The 18,770-nt window shown below is 41.0% G+C and overlaps 1 protein-coding gene across 1 annotated transcript in view; it reads right to left on the bottom strand.

The window, feature by feature from the left end:
• Positions 1-18,770, bottom strand: part of ryr1b (ryanodine receptor 1b (skeletal)) — a 101,851-nt gene that overhangs the window by 57,216 nt on the left and 25,865 nt on the right. Inside the window, exons 5-31 of the mRNA XM_030066435.1 lie at positions 15,355-15,429; positions 14,975-15,053; positions 14,233-14,345; positions 14,005-14,104; positions 12,816-12,912; positions 12,654-12,728; positions 11,040-11,196; positions 10,731-10,895; positions 9,935-10,056; positions 9,017-9,203; positions 8,119-8,254; positions 7,919-8,014; positions 7,406-7,524; positions 6,948-7,081; positions 6,268-6,509; positions 5,980-6,172; positions 5,132-5,348; positions 4,934-5,038; positions 4,007-4,110; positions 3,807-3,890; positions 3,557-3,716; positions 3,072-3,219; positions 2,719-2,924; positions 2,008-2,182; positions 1,629-1,837; positions 1,082-1,428; positions 96-231 (exon numbers count right to left, since the gene is read on the bottom strand). Of these exons, the coding sequence (XP_029922295.1) occupies positions 96-231; positions 1,082-1,428; positions 1,629-1,837; positions 2,008-2,182; positions 2,719-2,924; positions 3,072-3,219; positions 3,557-3,716; positions 3,807-3,890; positions 4,007-4,110; positions 4,934-5,038; positions 5,132-5,348; positions 5,980-6,172; positions 6,268-6,509; positions 6,948-7,081; positions 7,406-7,524; positions 7,919-8,014; positions 8,119-8,254; positions 9,017-9,203; positions 9,935-10,056; positions 10,731-10,895; positions 11,040-11,196; positions 12,654-12,728; positions 12,816-12,912; positions 14,005-14,104; positions 14,233-14,345; positions 14,975-15,053; positions 15,355-15,429 (3,981 nt within the window). The remainder of the gene's footprint in view (positions 1-95; positions 232-1,081; positions 1,429-1,628; positions 1,838-2,007; positions 2,183-2,718; positions 2,925-3,071; positions 3,220-3,556; positions 3,717-3,806; positions 3,891-4,006; positions 4,111-4,933; positions 5,039-5,131; positions 5,349-5,979; positions 6,173-6,267; positions 6,510-6,947; positions 7,082-7,405; positions 7,525-7,918; positions 8,015-8,118; positions 8,255-9,016; positions 9,204-9,934; positions 10,057-10,730; positions 10,896-11,039; positions 11,197-12,653; positions 12,729-12,815; positions 12,913-14,004; positions 14,105-14,232; positions 14,346-14,974; positions 15,054-15,354; positions 15,430-18,770) is intronic.

The raw sequence follows: 18,770 nt of genomic DNA, 5'->3' as shown, positions 1-18,770 counted from the left end.
GTGACGCAAATTAAATAAACCCTGTCCAGCTAGAGTGATCATTTTGATGTGTATGAGGTAAATGAGATATTAGGAGAACGTTGTATTGAGCTCACAGTGGTGGTGCTGAGGATGATCTCAGGGTCGTCTCTGTCATCGGGGACCACATCCTCCACCAAACGAGGCACGGTGGGAGGGGCGGGAGGAGGGGCAAGAGGCGTCATAGCGGCCTTCTTCGCCTTGGAGAAGAATCTGGCACCCACAGGACACAAAGTAAAAGTTACCGAGTTACTTTTGCAAAACAATAACTGTGTTAGGTGTAATCTTTTCCATGCAGTTATAAAAGGAGGCGAGAACACGGTTCTTCTTATTATGCAAAATTGCTGAGGGTTGAGTACAGTGAGAACCATGTAAACTCAGCTGACAAATGTGAACTAAGCACATAATATGATGGTTGAGTTTACAAGGTTCTCATCGCTAGGCCAACTCACCTTGTATTGGAAATTTGGAAATGACAAAAAGTTGAACAAACAAAGTAGAACCAGATTCCTCATCTCATTTTGGCTGACTGTTCATCGTGAAAGGTTCAACCACGTGTCACTGATCATTTCTTCTCTATAATGGATGTGATTTAAAATGTAGTGAAGGACAAAACTCAAGCAAAAGTGTGCTTATTACCAACTGAAGGACACAAAAAAGCTACTCAATTACAGTAACATGAGTAAATGTAATTAGTTACATTCACCTCTGTATTTATTTACCCAGTCAGTGATTGCTTTATACCAAAAGACACCACAGGAATGAGACACAGGGAAAAAAAATGTCGATGAGTCCAGCTTTCTCCAGACAGAGCATTCACTCTGCTGTTTAGCAGGCAGTTTGTAATTCACTCTTAAGTTTTAATTCCTCTCTTCCTGTGGGTGGTGCAGTGACCATACTCAACAGTAAAATCAAGCAAATCTATAGTGTCAGTTGCATGTCTGCTTTGTGACCAAGGATGATACAGTGTGTGTATTTTTATAAAGCAATCTTGCCTTGTGCAGTTTTAAGCCTACGAAAGACTTCTCCTTTCTTGAATAACAACCTGACACACATTACTCACCCTTTCTTCTTGCCCTTCTCCGACATAGTGTCCTTCTCGTTCTCTACCGAGACTTCTTTAGGAACAGATGGCTCCTTCTTCTCCTCCTCCTGCTCCTTACGGCTGGCAGACTTCTTCAGCACTTCAAACTCTGAGTCAGGCTCCACCACTACCACCTCCTCCTCCGGGATGGTAAGGGCTCGGGTGAGCGGGGTGGTGCCTGCCGTGACCTTGAAGGTCTCGTAGAACTGCACAGGCATGCTGAGTCTGAAGAACAGCATATCAGTGTTGGCGTTCTGGGAGCCGAAGGTCTTGTGGGTCAGCTTCAGGCATGGGGCACTGTCCACCGTCCCATCCACACGGGACACCTGCAAACAGGACGGTTAAACATCAGTAAATCACCTGGTACAAACTGCACGCTTGGTTCATTGGTTAATTGGACACTTAAGTGCAAGTACTGCCACTATCTAAAAGTTATTATTTCAATGAAATGAAGACAGATATGAAAATGGGGAAGAATATTTTACACTAGTTGATTGACTGTTGATTGTAACTATTGATTAGGTACCTCGATGTGGTTGTGATCAGTGGGTACAGGCACAAACTGGGGCAGGCTTTTACTGAACCACATGGTGATGTCTCGTTTCATGTTGATGGCGAAGGGTTCAAAGCCTTCCTGCAGGCCACAGATGGCGAAGTAGCGCAGGCTGCTGACATTCTGACCAAGATTGATCCTTCCTACCTGAGACAGGCCCAGAGTGCACACTGGGATGAAACCTGAGGGGGAACCATGAGGAAAGAGTAATGCAAGCAATTAGCAAAAGGTAATTTCTAAATGTTGTGTACACGTCCTGTTATTTCACACTAGTGGTGCAGTAGAAAAGGTTACAGAAAGTTTAGAGTTTATGTAATGGTAATCCAATGAAGAAAAACGGCTGTGTTCTTACCATCCCCGACTTCAATGTCCTTGAAAGCCATCTCGGACCCTGAGTCACTGATCAGCATCTCTCCATTAAGGGTGAACATGATGTTCATCTCAGTCAGGTCGATCATACAGCCGACCACATCACCAGACTGCCACTGACGACCAAACGGCTCATTGCCAATGTGCCAACGCTGGGCCTGGATTAGGTTAAATATCAAATATGAACGCATTCATGAGCACATGGTCAAAAAAGATATTCAGCAAAAAAGACATCCAGTATTAGATATGACAGATATGTTTGACTTGCCTCAGTCTTGTGGCTATTTTAACTTGCATTTGTCTCGATCAAAAAACTATGAAATTCTACTGAGCATTAACAAATCTATTTCACCTAAATAAACCTGCGTATGTGATGGTTGTTCAGCTTCTGCAAATTGATCCGTTCAGTGTTTAATAGGTACAAAGAAGTGCAGCAGAGACTTTAGGCAGATCAATATCTGTCCATCTTTCAGAAAATATTAAAAACACTGTTTTTGTGTTTGGAAAGAATCTGCTCACTGTTTATTGTCTAAGCTGATCATGATTTTTGAATAAGTTTGCTCTGATCTCAGTCTTTGACTTTATCTTGGTCTAGCCTATATCCAGTTTGTCTAAACACAAACTTTAGTTGACCTGATCTTAGCAGTGACTTCTAATGAAAAAAGGCAACCCTGCGTAGAAAGTGTGGACTAACCTTATTGCCGTTGAAGACGTAGGCAAGTTCATCTGCTCCCAGCTCGGTGTCGGCGCGGACATTAGGACGGGCCCAGCCCACTCTCATCTCACCCGTGGTCACTGCCTCAAATTCAAAGTACCACTTTCCCTGGGTGACGGCGTACGACCTCTCTGCCCTGAAGATTCGCACCTTGTCCCCACGAGTGTTCTCAAGGCCATGGCCAGCTGAATGGCAAGGGGAACAAGAGACAAGACCTGAAGATACTGCAAAATTTCTAAGTGAAGTAAAACCATTGTGACCTGTGTGTATTCTGTGTGTAGTCCTTGCATGTGAGGAGCATAATAATGACCAAAGTGACTGAAGAAACGTACTGCTTTCCTGATCTGGTGGCTCAATGTTGTAGCCATAGCCAATGAGGGTGCGGACAGCGTTGTTAACACTGTCTCGGTTGGTCTTCTTGGTTCTCTCATCCAGCAGGTTGTACGGTACCAGACGAGGGTTACGCTTATTCAAGATGTCCTGAGGAAAGGAAACAAACATAGTATCATAATCACTGAAGAGAGAAAAAAAAATTGTAAAAATTGTGTCTTTTGGTATAACTTCCTTGCTGCTGCTTGCTGCTCTACCAAAGACTTACTTGTAAAAAACACTGAAAAGGTATTCCAAAAAGCCAATACTTGTCCTCAGTTGTATTATACTGTATAACACAACTATAAATTACCTGTCTGGTGACATACAAATAGTTTGGGTGATGAAAATCAATTAGAATCATACAGACATCACAGAAAATGGAAATGAAGGACAGAGTCTTAGCCCAGTCCTTTGGTAAATGGTAAATATATGCAAAAACAGTTACCTGCACAATACTGTAGGTCCAACCTTGCCGGACCCGGTCCCTTGCCCACACGTTATGCCCATTTTCTGCCAGCTTCTCTACCAGCTGGTTCTGGTTGGGTGTCAGCTTGACATGGCTCAGGTCCAGGGGGGCAGGCTTGTATCCACTAGTCATCACATAGCTACAGGAGAGGCAGACATACACTGAGATAAACTGGGAACAGAGGGAAGACATTAAGTACAAACAGATAAAAACAGCACTGTTGCCATACGTCTTTGGTAGCTTGATCTTCTTGAGGTTCTCCTCTGCTTTCTCGTCACCCATGCCAACATGGCAACCCAGAGCCAGGAGAGTCCTACGGGATAACAGGGACACAGGCGTTAAAATCCATGCCCAACACAGCAAACTTCATGTGATCCTCCAGTTTAAATCCATCTCCAATCCTTCAGTGGAGCCTCCATCAAAACTCACTTGAGGGTTTCTCCAGACATCTGCAGGTTGTAGTTCCTCTCTGGCTCAGGGAGACTCTGGAAATCCACCAAACAGGGATGGAGCTTCTTGTTGTCATCCCTGAACTGTTGGGGAAGATAATGGTGGGTTAATGTTGCAGTGATGTAGAGGTAAATTAAACGGTGAGTAAACTGTAACCTCCTGAAACAAACATCTCTTTTAACTGTTTTTGCTGTAATCACATTTGATTTTTCAATCAAAGGTCAAGGTCAAGATACAATGGCCATAAATGCCAAAATTGTATGTGGTGAGAGTCTAGCATCTCTCTAAATACATTATTCAGAAAAAAAAAAATCATTACACTTTCCCTTGAATTCTCACTTTGTTTCCCTTCATATAACAAAAACTTATTTCAGCAAAAAGTGAGTCAAATACAACCCTGCTCTTACACCAGAGGCTTGAGATATGTTGGAAAAGAAGGTTCTGCTTCAACAGTGGGATTCTACAACAATGGGAGTGCTAAACCCAAAATACAAAGGCATATTAAAAAAATGTGAAAAGGCAACCCGTCCCAAATTTTCAGGTCAAGGAGAACAAAATTAGTATTTGGCTTTCAGTGTGCTTTAAATATTATCACTGTATTGATTATGTTCACTATAGCTGACGCTGATCCCATAGAATTAAAATTATGGTGGTTTTTAGGGAGCAGAAGGTGCTTTCAGTCTTTTGCTTCATAAAATGATAACACTTTTACATGGGCCATCATTAATAAACAAATATTTAATAATTAACCTCAAGAAATGATTTTGTTTTGTAGAATTAATATATAGCCATACGAAATAGAACCCGTATTTTACTGTGGAGCTCCAAATCTGTCTGCCAAATCGATATCCTCTATCCAGCTGCAATTCACTAACTTCTGTATTGCAATGCTGACTCCATACTCACAGTCCCATAGGTCCAGCCCTGCTCGATGCGAGTGACTGCCCACAGCTCATGGATATTCTCCGCCAGCTTCTCACGGATACGCTCCAAGTGGGGTGGCAATACAATCTGCACAACAAAGACAAGTCAGCAATTTAGTGCATATTTTGTTCATATGGTGCATACACACTTTGAGGTGTTTGTTTGCTCAGAGGGTTTTACCTGAACGGTGTCCACAGGGCATGGCGTGAAGGACGTGTGGGTCAGGGACAGGGTGGGACCCAGCAAGTTGCGGACGCCGTTAAAGTCGTGCTTGTACTCCTTGATTGGTTCAATGCGCATCCTGTCTTTGGGCAGCAAAGCCTCATAGCATGGGGCATAACCAGGCGGGGGCATGAACTTGAAATCTCCATGACGACCACCCAGAAGGAAGCGAGCCCTGACGTGACAAAAATCCAGTAAAGTCTTAGTCTTTATCTATTTGACAAAGGGCCATTTATAGACTACTCAAGTCTTTAATGGGGACTTTGCCTTGATCTCTCTAAGACTCATAATAAAAGAACATCGATTTAGTATCTCTGCCAGATCCCAGGCTAATGTTTCTGCCAGGCTCTCATCAGTCAGTTCACCATTAGCCCCTGTCAGCACTGTGAAGGATCATTAAACACAGCGGGTGTAAGCCACTGGTATTAATCCTGGGAGGACAGGTGTCCCCGAAGGTTTAGTGAGAGGATTTAAAGGGGTTGAAAGATGAATTTAAAGAAACTGAAAAAGACAATTCCTGATATAAAAATGGTCATTTATAATCTTCACAACAGCATATTTTTTTCTGAAGAAACAAGGACTATTTGTAGCCCAATTAATCACTGAAGTATAAAGTTAAGGGATTTTTTTTTTTTTTTTTTTTTTGGCATAACAGTTGGTGGGCTCCAAATTAGAATCCTTTTCATTTTAAGAGATTAAGTGACAGAGCTGCTTTAAACAAGCATAACAGCTGAGCAACTCATTTGTCATTCTCCATGTGGTAGTAACAAATATGAGAATGGTGTTATTAGTGCTAATGCACTCACTTGACTCCAGCGGAGAAGCTGATGACAGGGAAGAAGAGGCCATCCACATTGAAGTTTTCAAACATGCCCTGGACTGGGTGGCCGTTGATTCGGAAGGAGATGCTGGGCACACTGAGATCCAGACAGCAGCTGACAACATCATCAGCAGCCAAGGTGTGCTGACTCGGTGAAGCCACCTGGCGAGCGACAGTTCCTGAAGGGCAGACAGGAGAGGATGTCATAGAGAGAGGGCACAAAACATGACTGGAATATGATCAACAGATTGGGATTATCCTAATACCATCCTACCTGACCACAGATGCAGGCCATCGAAGCCATAGGAGTAGAGGTCGTCTCCCACGCCGTTGCCTCCCCAGCCCTCTCCTCCTCCAGGATAGGGGCTGTAGCCCTCGGTCAGAGCCCAGCCCACACGCAGGTGAGTGGCCTGTGCCGTCACAAAGGGCTCCACATAGTCTACCATCACCTCAAAGTACCACTTCTTATACTGTGTGGACCCCTCACATGTGCCCAGAAAGATGTTGGGCCTCACACTAAACACAAAAAAGGAAAAAAGTCAGTCATTCAGGCAACTGGTCAGGGCGACTGATGACTTCCCAAAACCTTCCCAGTATTGGCAGAAAAATATAATTTTACAGAGAAGGTGTTTTATAGAGCAGCTGCAGCCAAACTATATCAGAATTTGCCAGGTGACTGGACTTCATATGCTTTGTGTGCTTGTTTGATCTTTTTCTTTTGCTGTATGTGCCAAAATTTCTGTGGATTACATGTGATCTCTGTGGTCCTTCCCAAGATTTCTTCCATTTCTTTTCTCCTGTTGACTGTTGGGAGTTTTTTCTTGTCCACCATGAAGGTTCAAGTCAGGGCATATTGTTTTCTTTTCTATAGTCTCAAAGGGCCAGTGAAGCATTTTGAGACTGTAAAAGGGATTCAGGGCTATATATAAACTTGAACTTGAAGGGCTTAACTACCTGGTCACGTAGTTTACAATGTTGGTCTGAAGCAGGAGGTCTCGACCTGGCAGCAGGTTTTCAGTGATGAGGTTCTGATTGGACCTAACAGCCACACCGTTACACACACAAAGAGAGCGCAAGACGTCCAAGACCTGGAAAGAGGACAACAACAGAAATTGCGGATATGGTCGGAAGCTGTAAGAATCACAGTATCACATTATCTTGATCAGAGCAGACGATTTACATTTTCATTAACTCGCCTCAAAGGTTAATGGAACTCCAAAATGTATCTGCACCGTGATCTGTTTTTTAAGAGGTGATTATGATTTTAGGATGCAGTAAAATTCCAAATTACCCTCTAAAAAAGTGACTGTGAAATAGAGAAACATACCAGCCATAGCCAAATTTTGCCAGCATTTGGCTGGAAGACTCATGTTAATTTCCCACCACGTTGCTGACAGGTAGAAAACACGCACCTTGTGGTTCCGTCCATGTTTGTCCAGAAGAGAGATGATGGATTTGATGTGGTTCTCCTGGATGATGTTCAGAACCTCAGGGCTTTCAATTAGCACACAGTACAGCACCTCCAGAATACCTATATGTGAAGAGATGGAGCATGAGTGGTGGTGGAATATCGTAAATTAGATTTGCACAATACTTTTTAAAGCATTTATAATGTGATCTATAGACAAAAATACAATAAAAAATAAACCCAGTAAAATAAAAAATGTCAAAAAGTAGAGGTGTGGCAGGCTGCAGGCAGCAATTTAAAGAGCCAAATTTCCTTTGGCCTTCAGCCTAGAAGTTGGGATGGCCAGAGGACTCATGCCTAAGGATTTCACACTGCACCTCAGCTCATAACATTTTACAAACCTGCGATGCAGCTGATAGCTGGACCTAGCCAAGCCGTAAATGCATTGAGTAAAACGTGAAAATCAATTCTGGACAGTAAGCAGTGGAGGGCGAATAAACGGAGAAAGGTCCTGTACCCGAGGAGGCCTCCAGACGGTCCAGCTTGCTGACCAGCCAGTCCAGGTTGTCACAGAATAACGCACAATTAGAGCGGTTCCCTCTGATTAGAGAGGCTGTTCAGTGGAGGCACACAGACGGAAACAACAGTTACATGATGCAGCATAAACAGCATTTCATTGATATGTATTTTCAGAAGTTCAGAAAGTGATTTTCGTACCCAGCAGCTCATAAAGCAAGTTGACAATCTCCTTCCAGGACTCTGCAGCCTCCTCTCCAGCAAACTCGGAGAAGTGAGCGGCAGTGTTGTACACGTTCAGCCGGTCAATACACTCCAGAACAATGGTGATCATGCCCTGAGGGTGACAGCAGAAACAGGGTGACACAGAGCACCTGGAGCACCAGAAATGTTAAACCATGCACAAACCATTAATTAATAAGTAGTAGGTATATTTATAATTAGGTTTTTAATTAGGTTGCAAACACTTTAAATAATTGAATATAAATCATTAATAAATAATTATAAACAAGTTCTACCACAGTTTTCATACATCGATGCAGTCTCAGTACTAGGCAAGATCAAGTTACTGCTACACTCCATCTATTCAGAGAAATCTCAGATCTGGCTTGTTGCTTAGCTTACTTTACTTTATTTAATCTTGCCAAATAGCAAGCCTGCATCAATGTATGAAAACTGTTATAACTTGTATATAATTGTTTATTAATGATTTATAGTATTTACAGTCTAATTAATAACCTTATTATAAATCATTCATAAACACTTTACATGGGTAGTCTCATTGTAAAGTGGCATCCCTATAGCATTAGCATTAATTGCATGACACTCACCATAATCACCATTTAACCACATTATAAAACTACAACGTGTGTGTGAGTGTGCATTTGTGTTTGAATGTGTATGTGTGTGCGTGTTTAAAGGAAGAATCATTTAAAAAAGAAAGGGATGAAAACACCTGTCGGTGGTAATAAGATGTTTTAACACTGTCAGACATACAAGTTTGCCTTTGCATGGTTTATTTACTTCAGCGTTCAGAGCAGAGTGGAAAATCAATAGATGCTCTGAGGGTGTGAGACTGTGCCGGCTGCATGCAGATTACCTCCTCTTGAAAGAGGTTCTGCCTGTTGCGGAGGGAGCGTAGCTTGGTCTGCTTCTCCTCGTGCTCCAGTTCCTCCTCAGGAGGACGGAAGTAGAAAATGAGGTCCTGCAGAGAGAGGATCACCCCCTCCAGAGGCAAAGACAAAGTCCCAGGGGCTTTGTTCTTCGCACTCAGAGAATCCAAACCCCTGGATGGACACAAACAGATCAACAAGATTTTACTTCTATTTGCCATATTGATTTTTACTTTATTTTCTTTCAAAGTAAGATGTTTTTTTACAATTCACCTGGGATTTTTTGTCTCTGCTGGAGTTTTTCTTTCATTCTGTTTCACTTTTTATTATGTATATGTATTTGTATTATGTATTATGTAAAATGTAACCCGAGCATTGTGATATTCACATCTATTTTGACTGGAAATCAAACCAGGCAGTTATTTCTCAGGATAGATGGACATTTTCCAGTTAAACATATGCTATTGCAATTGCAATCTACAAATAAAACCCAAATTAAAACCATTATCCCATAAACCCCACTGCTCCCCCCACCCACCCACCCCAGTCACTGATATTGCTCTGTGTTCATTCTGAAGAGCAATGAGAAGAATAAAACCCAAATTATGTGATTCATTCATTCCACCATCTGCCATTGTGAGAAGCCCTGAAAGCTTCTGCTCCAACTTCTCAGCAGTGTGCTCATTTGTTTTTAGTAACCATCCTAATATCTAAAAATTAATGTGGTGATGATTTACAACGTTAAAATGCAACAAATCACACCTTTAAAGCTGAATACTAATATTGTGAAACTCTGTCATGTCTGACACACACGTGCTATATATGATTAGATGACAAAACCTATGAGACATCAGGCTCGTGCGGTGTAACTCATATGGGATGAGATAACAGATTTGCAGTCTTACTTGATGAACTGCCTGAAGAGGCCTGTGCTGCTGTAGATCATGCGGGCAGCCTGAGACTCCTCAGTCTGGGAGCGGGACACCGTCAGGGCATCGTCCATGTGGCCCTCCTGGTGTAGAATGGCCTGGAGACACAGAAGGGACAAATGTGGTATAGATCACATCAACTAATTATCCAACAATATTAACTATCACTGTTTCTTAAACTATGGGTCAAAATGTAAATTAGATTCTAGTTTTTTTTTGTTTGTTTGTTTGTTTTCTGATAGCTCATACTAGTGCATTTATCTTGTCCTGGGTCCAAAGACAAGAATCCATTTCTTATATATGTGATGGGATAAAAAGGTTTAAGAAGTCCTACTGTATCTCAAACAATTGCCAATAATGTGCAGACATCTTTGCATATTCTTTATTATTACCTATCTTTGTAATTGTTGCCTATAAAAAGAAAACAGCTTCAACCAAGCAAAGTCATCTCCCAACTGTGCTGATCATTTCCACAAAGCTCAGCTAACTAGCACAGCTTGGTTGCTATGCAAACTCCTAACCAGAACCCTGGCAGTGGTGATCTGACAGCGATCCTTTTTGTTCTGTGTTCTTTTTGGTTATTTCCACACAGGTAACTGCTTTGAGGAACACTTTTCAGTCGGACTGATGCACTTTTAACTGCTGTAGAAGATAGTACCTGTTGGCATTGTATGCTGCAACTCATACCTAATGCGATACACTGTACCAATAGTCACATTATAGGACCGTCTCTTGGGTATTACTGCTATATTACAAGATTATAAGGCGGTACCTTCCTCTTCATCGTGCCAAGGCGAGCAGCTTTGGCATCCAGGGCAGCATAGGTGAGCCACAGGCCTGTAGACACATGCTGGACGAAGCACATGGACTCTCCGTACTTTATCTCTGGTATGCCCATACCCTCAACGTCACGCTTTTGAGCCACCTCCACCTTCTCCTGCTCAGGGGAACCAGGAGGAAAGACAGGAGGGCAGAGAGGTGGATGAGGAAAGACGTAACGACAGGTATAAACGAGAGAGGCACAAGCCAGAGGATCGTGATCAAATTATGAGCAAAAGGAGACTCAAAATGTGTTTCTGACCTTTGACACACGGAAGCAGAAGGCAGACTGCTTGGTGTTGGCCTTCTCTGGGTCGACCACCAACAGGCCTCTCTCCTCATCCAGACACAGGTACCGGCCTGTGGTGATGTGGCGAACCCGGAATGACTGACCCCACTTCATGTGGCTACCACTCCAACTACAGGCAGGAAGAAGAAAAAGAAAAAAACACTCCATATAGTTCCACAAAGAGTATGTAGTTTAAGGTTATTATAGTTGACTAAAATGATACTAAAAAATAAAACTGAGTGTGAAAAAAACATTTTAGTTAAGTGAAATACAAATTAAAAACTAGACTTGACGATACTGTGTATTTACAAGACTGCTGATGTTTACTGAGACTGGAAAGACTGTGAGTCAGCTGCCTTCACAAAGTGCTGTGCTTGGATTATATTCTATATCTTATATATTATATCTTATATATTATATCTTAATATATATGTGTATATATATATACATATATATATATATATATATATATATATATATATATATATATATATATATATATATATATATATATATATATATATATATGTATGTATGTGTATATATATATATATGTATGTGTATATATATATATATATAAACTAATGAAAACTACAAAACTATGAAAACTCTGATACAGTCTCTCAGGTAAAGTGAGATAGCAAGAAACGATAAACCACTCCAATCAAAGGAGTTTGACACAGTGTTGATTTTCACACCATTTTTTAATTTAATTTTTTGTTTTTGCAAATGATTTCAGTGATTTCAAATAACACAGCTGACAGTTAAAGAGCAGCTGTCTCTTCAACTGCACAGACATTCACATCAAGGGGCTGATGAAGGAGTATGAAGTAGGAATGAAGGGCTCCTTCAGGCGATGTATGTATGTGATTGGACATAACAAAAAACTAGTTTAATAGTGACTAATTTTATAAACTTTCAGCATTTCGTTTCAGGAAGTTATTACTCATCCACTTTTTGACTGCAGCCACACCACTACTCTAATATTGTTGTGGACTACTGATCCAGTTTTCCTCCATTTTTTCTCAGCGGCTCTACAAGATCTCTTGGTCTCATGAATAGAACGAGACCTAAAATCTTTTAGCCACAATTTTTAAGCTTACATCTTTATAATATGAACTTCGTTGCCTGCGGCATGCTGAATAATATCAAACTGATGCAAGTTACATGAGGATAAGGGTGCTGGGGAAAAAGCATGAATTAAAAGTAAAACTGATTCCTGTTTTATTGGTTGCTGTTACTGGAGGCCATGGTCAACCTGTCTTTTATTTACCAACACATCACTGCTGCTGGTAATCATCTCCCTGCAGTGATTTTAAATTTATTTCATATATTCATCAGTATTAAAATGAAGAAAAATTATGCTCAATGTTGCTGTGGTAAATAATCCAAAAAGTCTATACAGTCTCAGAAGTAAAGTGAGATAGCAAGAATCAATAAACCAAGCTAAACACAGGAGCTTGAGCATGGGGCTCGACTTGAATATTTCAACACCTCAAAATCAACACTGACTAACTAAAAAAAGCAATGAGCATTTTCATCATTACTTTAGTGACAATATTAACACCATCACCAGGAGACCATCACCTGATTCTCAGAGGCTCCAGCCTCCACAGTGATCGGGCCTGACTGCACACAGCACCGCCTTCATAATGAGCCATCCTGTGGAGAAAGGCAGACGCACAGTTTGAATCATACAGCAGCTCAGTGACAGGATGTTTTACAGCTCTGAGCTCCTCTTTCTCTCACCTGCGCTTTTCCTCGCCCTCTTCTGGAGTAGCGATGGCCAGACACTCGTCCATGTGGCCATGGAACAACCTGAGAACGTGACCTCCTGTCAGATACCCTGAGAGGGGGAACACACAAGATGATAAGTGTGTGTGTGTGTGTGTGTGTGTGTGTGTGTGTGAAAGAGAGAGAGAGAGAGAGAGGGAGAGAGAAAGAGAGAGGGAGAGAGAGAGAGAGAGAGCAAGAGGAGAGAGAGTTGTGAGTGTGTTTGTAGGGGTGCACAACCGTTAAAAGCCGCAATATAATGATAATGAAATAAATATTTCATTCATGCAACCATGGGTTTAAATTTTTGTTTAAAGTAAAGTAAAACATACTTCAGTAAAATAAATAAATAAATAAAAGTATCCATTCTGCATTGTGTTAAATTATTGACGGATTAACTTGCAGCAAGTATTTTAATGCTATATCGATGGGGCAATAAAATACCAGATGCAGTGTAATAGATACAAATACAAAGTTTTGTGTTTCCTGAAACATAAATCCTTCTAGAAAAGGGACTGGCTTGAATGCAAACAAATTAGAAATTTAATTAATTAAGTGCAAATAATGTAATTAATATAATTAATGAATAATATTACATATGATAATTAGTGAATAATATCACATAATGGACCGCAGATGAAATTATGATGTGCAAGTCAATAAATAAAATAAAATACAATAAATTAAAATAAAATAAATAAAATAAAAATAAAAATAAAATATAAAATATCGTGACTCATTTGTCTGCTCCAAGATACTGTAATTTTTTTTTTTTTTTTTTTTTTTTTTGGTATTGTGATCCATTTAATTTTGATTTATCATCCCATCCCTAATAGCTGGTTCAGGTAGATCTGTGTTACTACCATATTCTGTTGGATGGTCTAAACATTAACAATGCATCATATTTTATGAGCTTATTGTATGTTTTGCATGTAAAACTCCAGCTGTTAGATAAATGCAATAGAGTAAAAAAAAAAATGCAAAATGTCCTGATGAAATGTATTGGAATAAAAGTTTAGTCTCACAAAATGGAAATAACACTTAAAAGTAAACTGTAAAATTGTACTCAACCACACAATTTGAGTAATTAACCGTTTGTTACGTTTGCTTTCTGTGTACAGTATGGGTGGTTTTACAGTGAATTGTGAGTGCATCAGGTTTGTACCCTCAGCCAGTTCACACCCAGAGCAAACGGGATTCATGTTCCATAGAGTCTGCATGAAGGAGGCGTCCACCATCAGATCTCCACTGGCGTACGACAAGTGCTGAAGACAGAGACAGAGACACAGGACAAGAGGACGGGGGGGAACAGGGAGGTTAGCTCAATCCACACCCGATCCCACAATCCCAATCTGCTTAACAGGAAAATATGAGGGAGGGCTCAGAGTCTCACCAGGTATCTCTCAGATGACACGCTGACCAGGATGAGGTCATCTCCCACCCTGACCTTTTCACCTTCTGACCTCTGCTTGGATGCTGGATGGATGGTCCACCAACATGCCTCACCTGCAAGATGTCAGCCACCAGTAGGGAAAGGAAGAAGAAGAAGAAGAAGAAGAAGAAGAAGAAGAAGAAGAAGAAGAAGAAGCACCTGTGATTTTGCCCTCTGAACCATTATAAAAAATAGACATTTTGGTTTATGTTAAGTATTTAAGTGTTCAGATGTTTTTTGTTTTTTTTTGTTTGTTTTTTTGTACAACATAATCTCTAATTTTTTAAATTATAGTGAACTTCAGCGATTCCTCATTTTACTGAGGGCCCTCTGGAAACCCCTCATGGTCACCTGGCAGTGCCTAGACTCCAGTTTGAAAACCACTGGTCTGAGGACAGCCACTTGTCCTGTCAAAGTCTCCTTGTGCAAGGCACTATCTGCTCCCTGTCCGCTCCACCTGTAAGCTGCAATAATATATTTGGACGGGCCATTTCTCAACCAAATTACCAAGTGCTGTAAAATAAATGATTTATATAAGCGAAGATTTGCACTGCTGACTCCATTAATGTGCGTAGTTTGTTAAAAACCAACTCCGCAAAATACAGAACTCTCAAATAAAACAATCAGCAACACAACCGCACACCATAATAACATTAAAAACAAATTATGAGGTAAATGCGCTTTGAGTGAAATGAGCTTTTACCTGTAGAATCCTCTTGCAACCCGACGTCAAAGGCCAGCTTGTCTGTGAGCGACCGAGACGTGGTCAAACAGCTGAGGTACTGCGGAGAGAGTGGATTATTATTAGGAGATTTCCAGACATCTACTTCCCATTTCAATCTGCTGTCCAACTCACTGCTACAACCCCTGGTAAATGTTTGGCTGAGTCACACTGAAAACATTGGCATTAATCCACCCTGTGCTGAGTCAGAAAAAGAAAACATCTGTGAATGCAAAATAATTAAGATAACTTGTGAAATCCTGAATCCACCTAATGAACAATGCCTTTTTTTAAAACAATGAATAACACCGACTATGTGCTGGCATATTATCTGATAGCAGGAGGGTGAAGGCCGGTCTCACCATGCCCGAGTGGTTGTGCCTCAGCAGGATGGCGTGGCCGTACAGGAGGGTGCGATGGCCTCCGCCTTGGGATGACTAGAGAGGGAGAGACAACAGGGCTAACAAACTGAAGCAATGCTGCACACCCTTCATGTCATCAGACGGAGCACAGAACAAGGACAGGAGGTTGAGAGGGAGAAACAAACACCCAGTCCCCCCCCCCCCCTTCATCTGAATGGAAAGCTAAGGAGGGTTTTCAGGTGATGTACCACACCCTCTGGCAGCCATATTGGAGGTCCATCACTCTCGGGTTGGTTAACGCTACGGTGACCAGACGTCTCCGGTTTCCGGGGACACTCCCCGTTTTGGATGACCTGTCCCCGGCAAAAACTGCCTCCGGAAATGTCCCCGATTTAAGCGTATTATGAATGGTACGTCTCGTTGAGCGCAGGAAGCCCGAGCGAGCAGAACACACTCGCCACGCCTTTTTTTTTTTTTTTTTGGCTTGTATTATTGTCACTGAAGTTAATTTCCATCAGGCATAGTTACAGCCGCTAACCAGGACCACATAAGTCATCATGCAAGGGACAAGGTTTTTACTGTATCAACAGCATAGATAGATAGATAGATAGATAGATATACTTTATTGATCCCAACCAGGGAAATTCATATCAGCCTATAGAGATGCTGATTCATCTTTTATTTTGAACTATAGCTAATTATTGAACCAATGAAGGGCCACGTTGTTGCTTTTTATACTGTAGTTTATTTTGATCAGATGATCAGAATAATATGTAAAATATGCATTCTTGGTACATGCTGTTTTTTTTTTTTGTTTTTTTTTTTTGCTGGTCTATTTGGTTGAAATAAATGAAACTAAAATTGTCCCCGTTTCTTTATTTCATGACTATAACTTATTTTATTTTATTTTTTTTTTTTAACCTCAAAGCTTGAAATGTCCCCGGATTTCATTTGATAAATCTGGTCACCTTAGTTAACGCTGGCTATGAACAGCTGATTGTGTTTGTAAATGTAGAACTTGGTTGTGACATTAGAATAAACTACAATAGAAATAGAATAATTATTAATTAATAATAATTATTGTGTGTTTAATGCTAAGCCAGATAGTGTGTGTTAGCAAAATATTGTTTGCTAGTCTGTTGCTAGCAAACAAAAAAATATTCATAGCCACTGCTTTCTTCACTAACATTGTAAAAACTAGTTGGGGTTGCTTTGCTAAATTCGCCTGAAAGCTGCTTTGCTGTCGCTATAGGAACAACACAAGATAGTTTTGTGTGCTACAGGAGCCTAAATCTGGGAACAAACTGAAAAAGAGTCTGTTTGCTCGAACATAACATTCAAGAAGTGACCTACACCTACACACCAGCAAAACCTTTCCCAGCACACACCATCTTTCCATTTCTATTCTGGCTGTTCTGCATTATTTATCTATATGTAGTGTTTGCTAGCTCTCCACTGGACCTCCATGATGGCAGCAACTGTGACTCCTAAGAGATTTGTGATGCAATAAACCTGTGCATGTGGTATGAAGAGTTTAGTCACCATTTGAAATAAAAATAAATAAATAAATAAATAAAAAACACCACCACTAAAACAAAATTGACAGCACAATATGACAAACCATGGTAGCCCTGTCATGAGGAACAGTGCGTCCTGTGGACAAAGTGGTAACAGAATGGCTCCTACATGACTCAGAAATATCGAACAATGACCACAGTTCTTTTGTTTTGTTTTTGTTTTTTCTTCAAAACAGATACACCAGTATGGAGTAAGATTTTGCACAACGGGAGGAGGAAGAATCAATTCATATGCAAATGCGAGGAAACTAACAACATGAGCAACATCAGTGGTAAAAATATGGTTTATTAAGGGACTGAATTTAGGCGACTTCCACAAATCATAACCCACATGGACCACAGCATGGAACAGCAGTAATACAACGCACAGAGTTGGACACAATGCGAAACAAACTAATCTAATCTAATCACTACAGATTACAGAGACACAAGCACACCGACGTTGACGCCGTCCTACCTTTTCTCAACATCCAGCGAGGATGCAACAAGGAAACAAAATGACTGTTGTAGTTATGGACAGATTGGCCTTAACAACCACTTAGTCCTACTGACAGGATGATGATGATAAGGCTACAGGTCTCTGGGGTTAAGCTCACCTAATCCACTGGGATGAGTCAATTGGTCAGGAGCAGGTATGTCAAGAGGTGGCACCAGCCCATTAGCCCTAGACTGCATTAGCACTGGGCTCAGCTGAGACAGGTGGGGTGTGTGTGTGTGTGTGTATTCCAAAATGTGTGTGTTCATAGCTCTTGGGGTGTCAGGTTTCCCCATCCTCCTAATGCCCTACCCTGACACAGGCAGGCAGACGGGACTCTCCGCTGGGCTGCATGCCATGCTATTCTCATCCTCCTGCAGCCTGCCACTGCTGAAAGGCCAGGCTCTCTCTCCCCTCCTGGATCCTCCTGCTCCACGTCAGAGACCAGGATCCGCACAGACCAGCCTTATTAATGCAGATGATGAAATGCTGCTAACAGCCCAGCTCTCTGGGATGTGCGCTGCCCAATGGGAACCCCTATAATTAATGTCTGTAGATCCTAACAATGCTTTCTTGATCCTAATCCCGGACTGCTTTGTGTGAATACAGGAAAAATCTGTTATGAATCATCAATCTGTGATGGTAAATATATTTCTGGAATTATTCTGGGCTGAAATGTTGTGATTTTTTTTTTTTTTTTTTAATGTTGTACCCATTTTCCCTCAACCTGCCTCCTCTAAGCTACTTCTATTTCTGTTATTTATTTCATATATTTCCAAAAATGCCTTTTGACAACCCCCAGAGAATTAGGATAAGCTTGCCTTATATAGCTGTGGATTACACATGTCTGTGGAGACAATGATAGCAATACCACACTAAGAGCAAGAGTGAGTGAGAGTTTGTCCAAGCTGAGAAAATTTGAGCTGTACCCTTTAATCAGAACTCAGCATTGTCCTGTGGCTGTGATGCCTTCAGGTCTACTGAAGTTACTCAGTAGAGAAATTGGTCTGTGTGCCTCTTATATGATAGACTTCTCCCTGTTTGATTGTTGAATGTTGCTGAAAAATGGCAAGTTTGGAAAGGAAGCCTCACAACTGTGAGTGACTGCCACCAAAACCTGACATCCACTGTGCAGGATTTAAAAACCTAAATATGTATTTGTAAACTCCACTGCAGCTGCACTGTAAATATCTCAATGCGGCTTTGGAGTCATCGTCTTGGCCAGTTAATGGTATAATAAAAATACACCACTAAACATAAATATCAACCTAAAAATTCCAGGATCATCACTAAAAGCTGTTTTAGGGCTTTTTTTTTTTTTTTTTTTTTAACTCTAAAAGAAGCAAGTTAGTGGATGCCTTGTG

The sequence above is a fragment of the Myripristis murdjan genome, chromosome 13 (assembly GCF_902150065.1).
Source record: "Myripristis murdjan chromosome 13, fMyrMur1.1, whole genome shotgun sequence".
Lineage (NCBI taxonomy): Eukaryota > Metazoa > Chordata > Actinopteri > Holocentriformes > Holocentridae > Myripristis > Myripristis murdjan.
The sequence above is the reverse complement of the archived record's forward strand: the minus strand, read 5'-3'. Positions and strand labels throughout refer to the sequence as shown.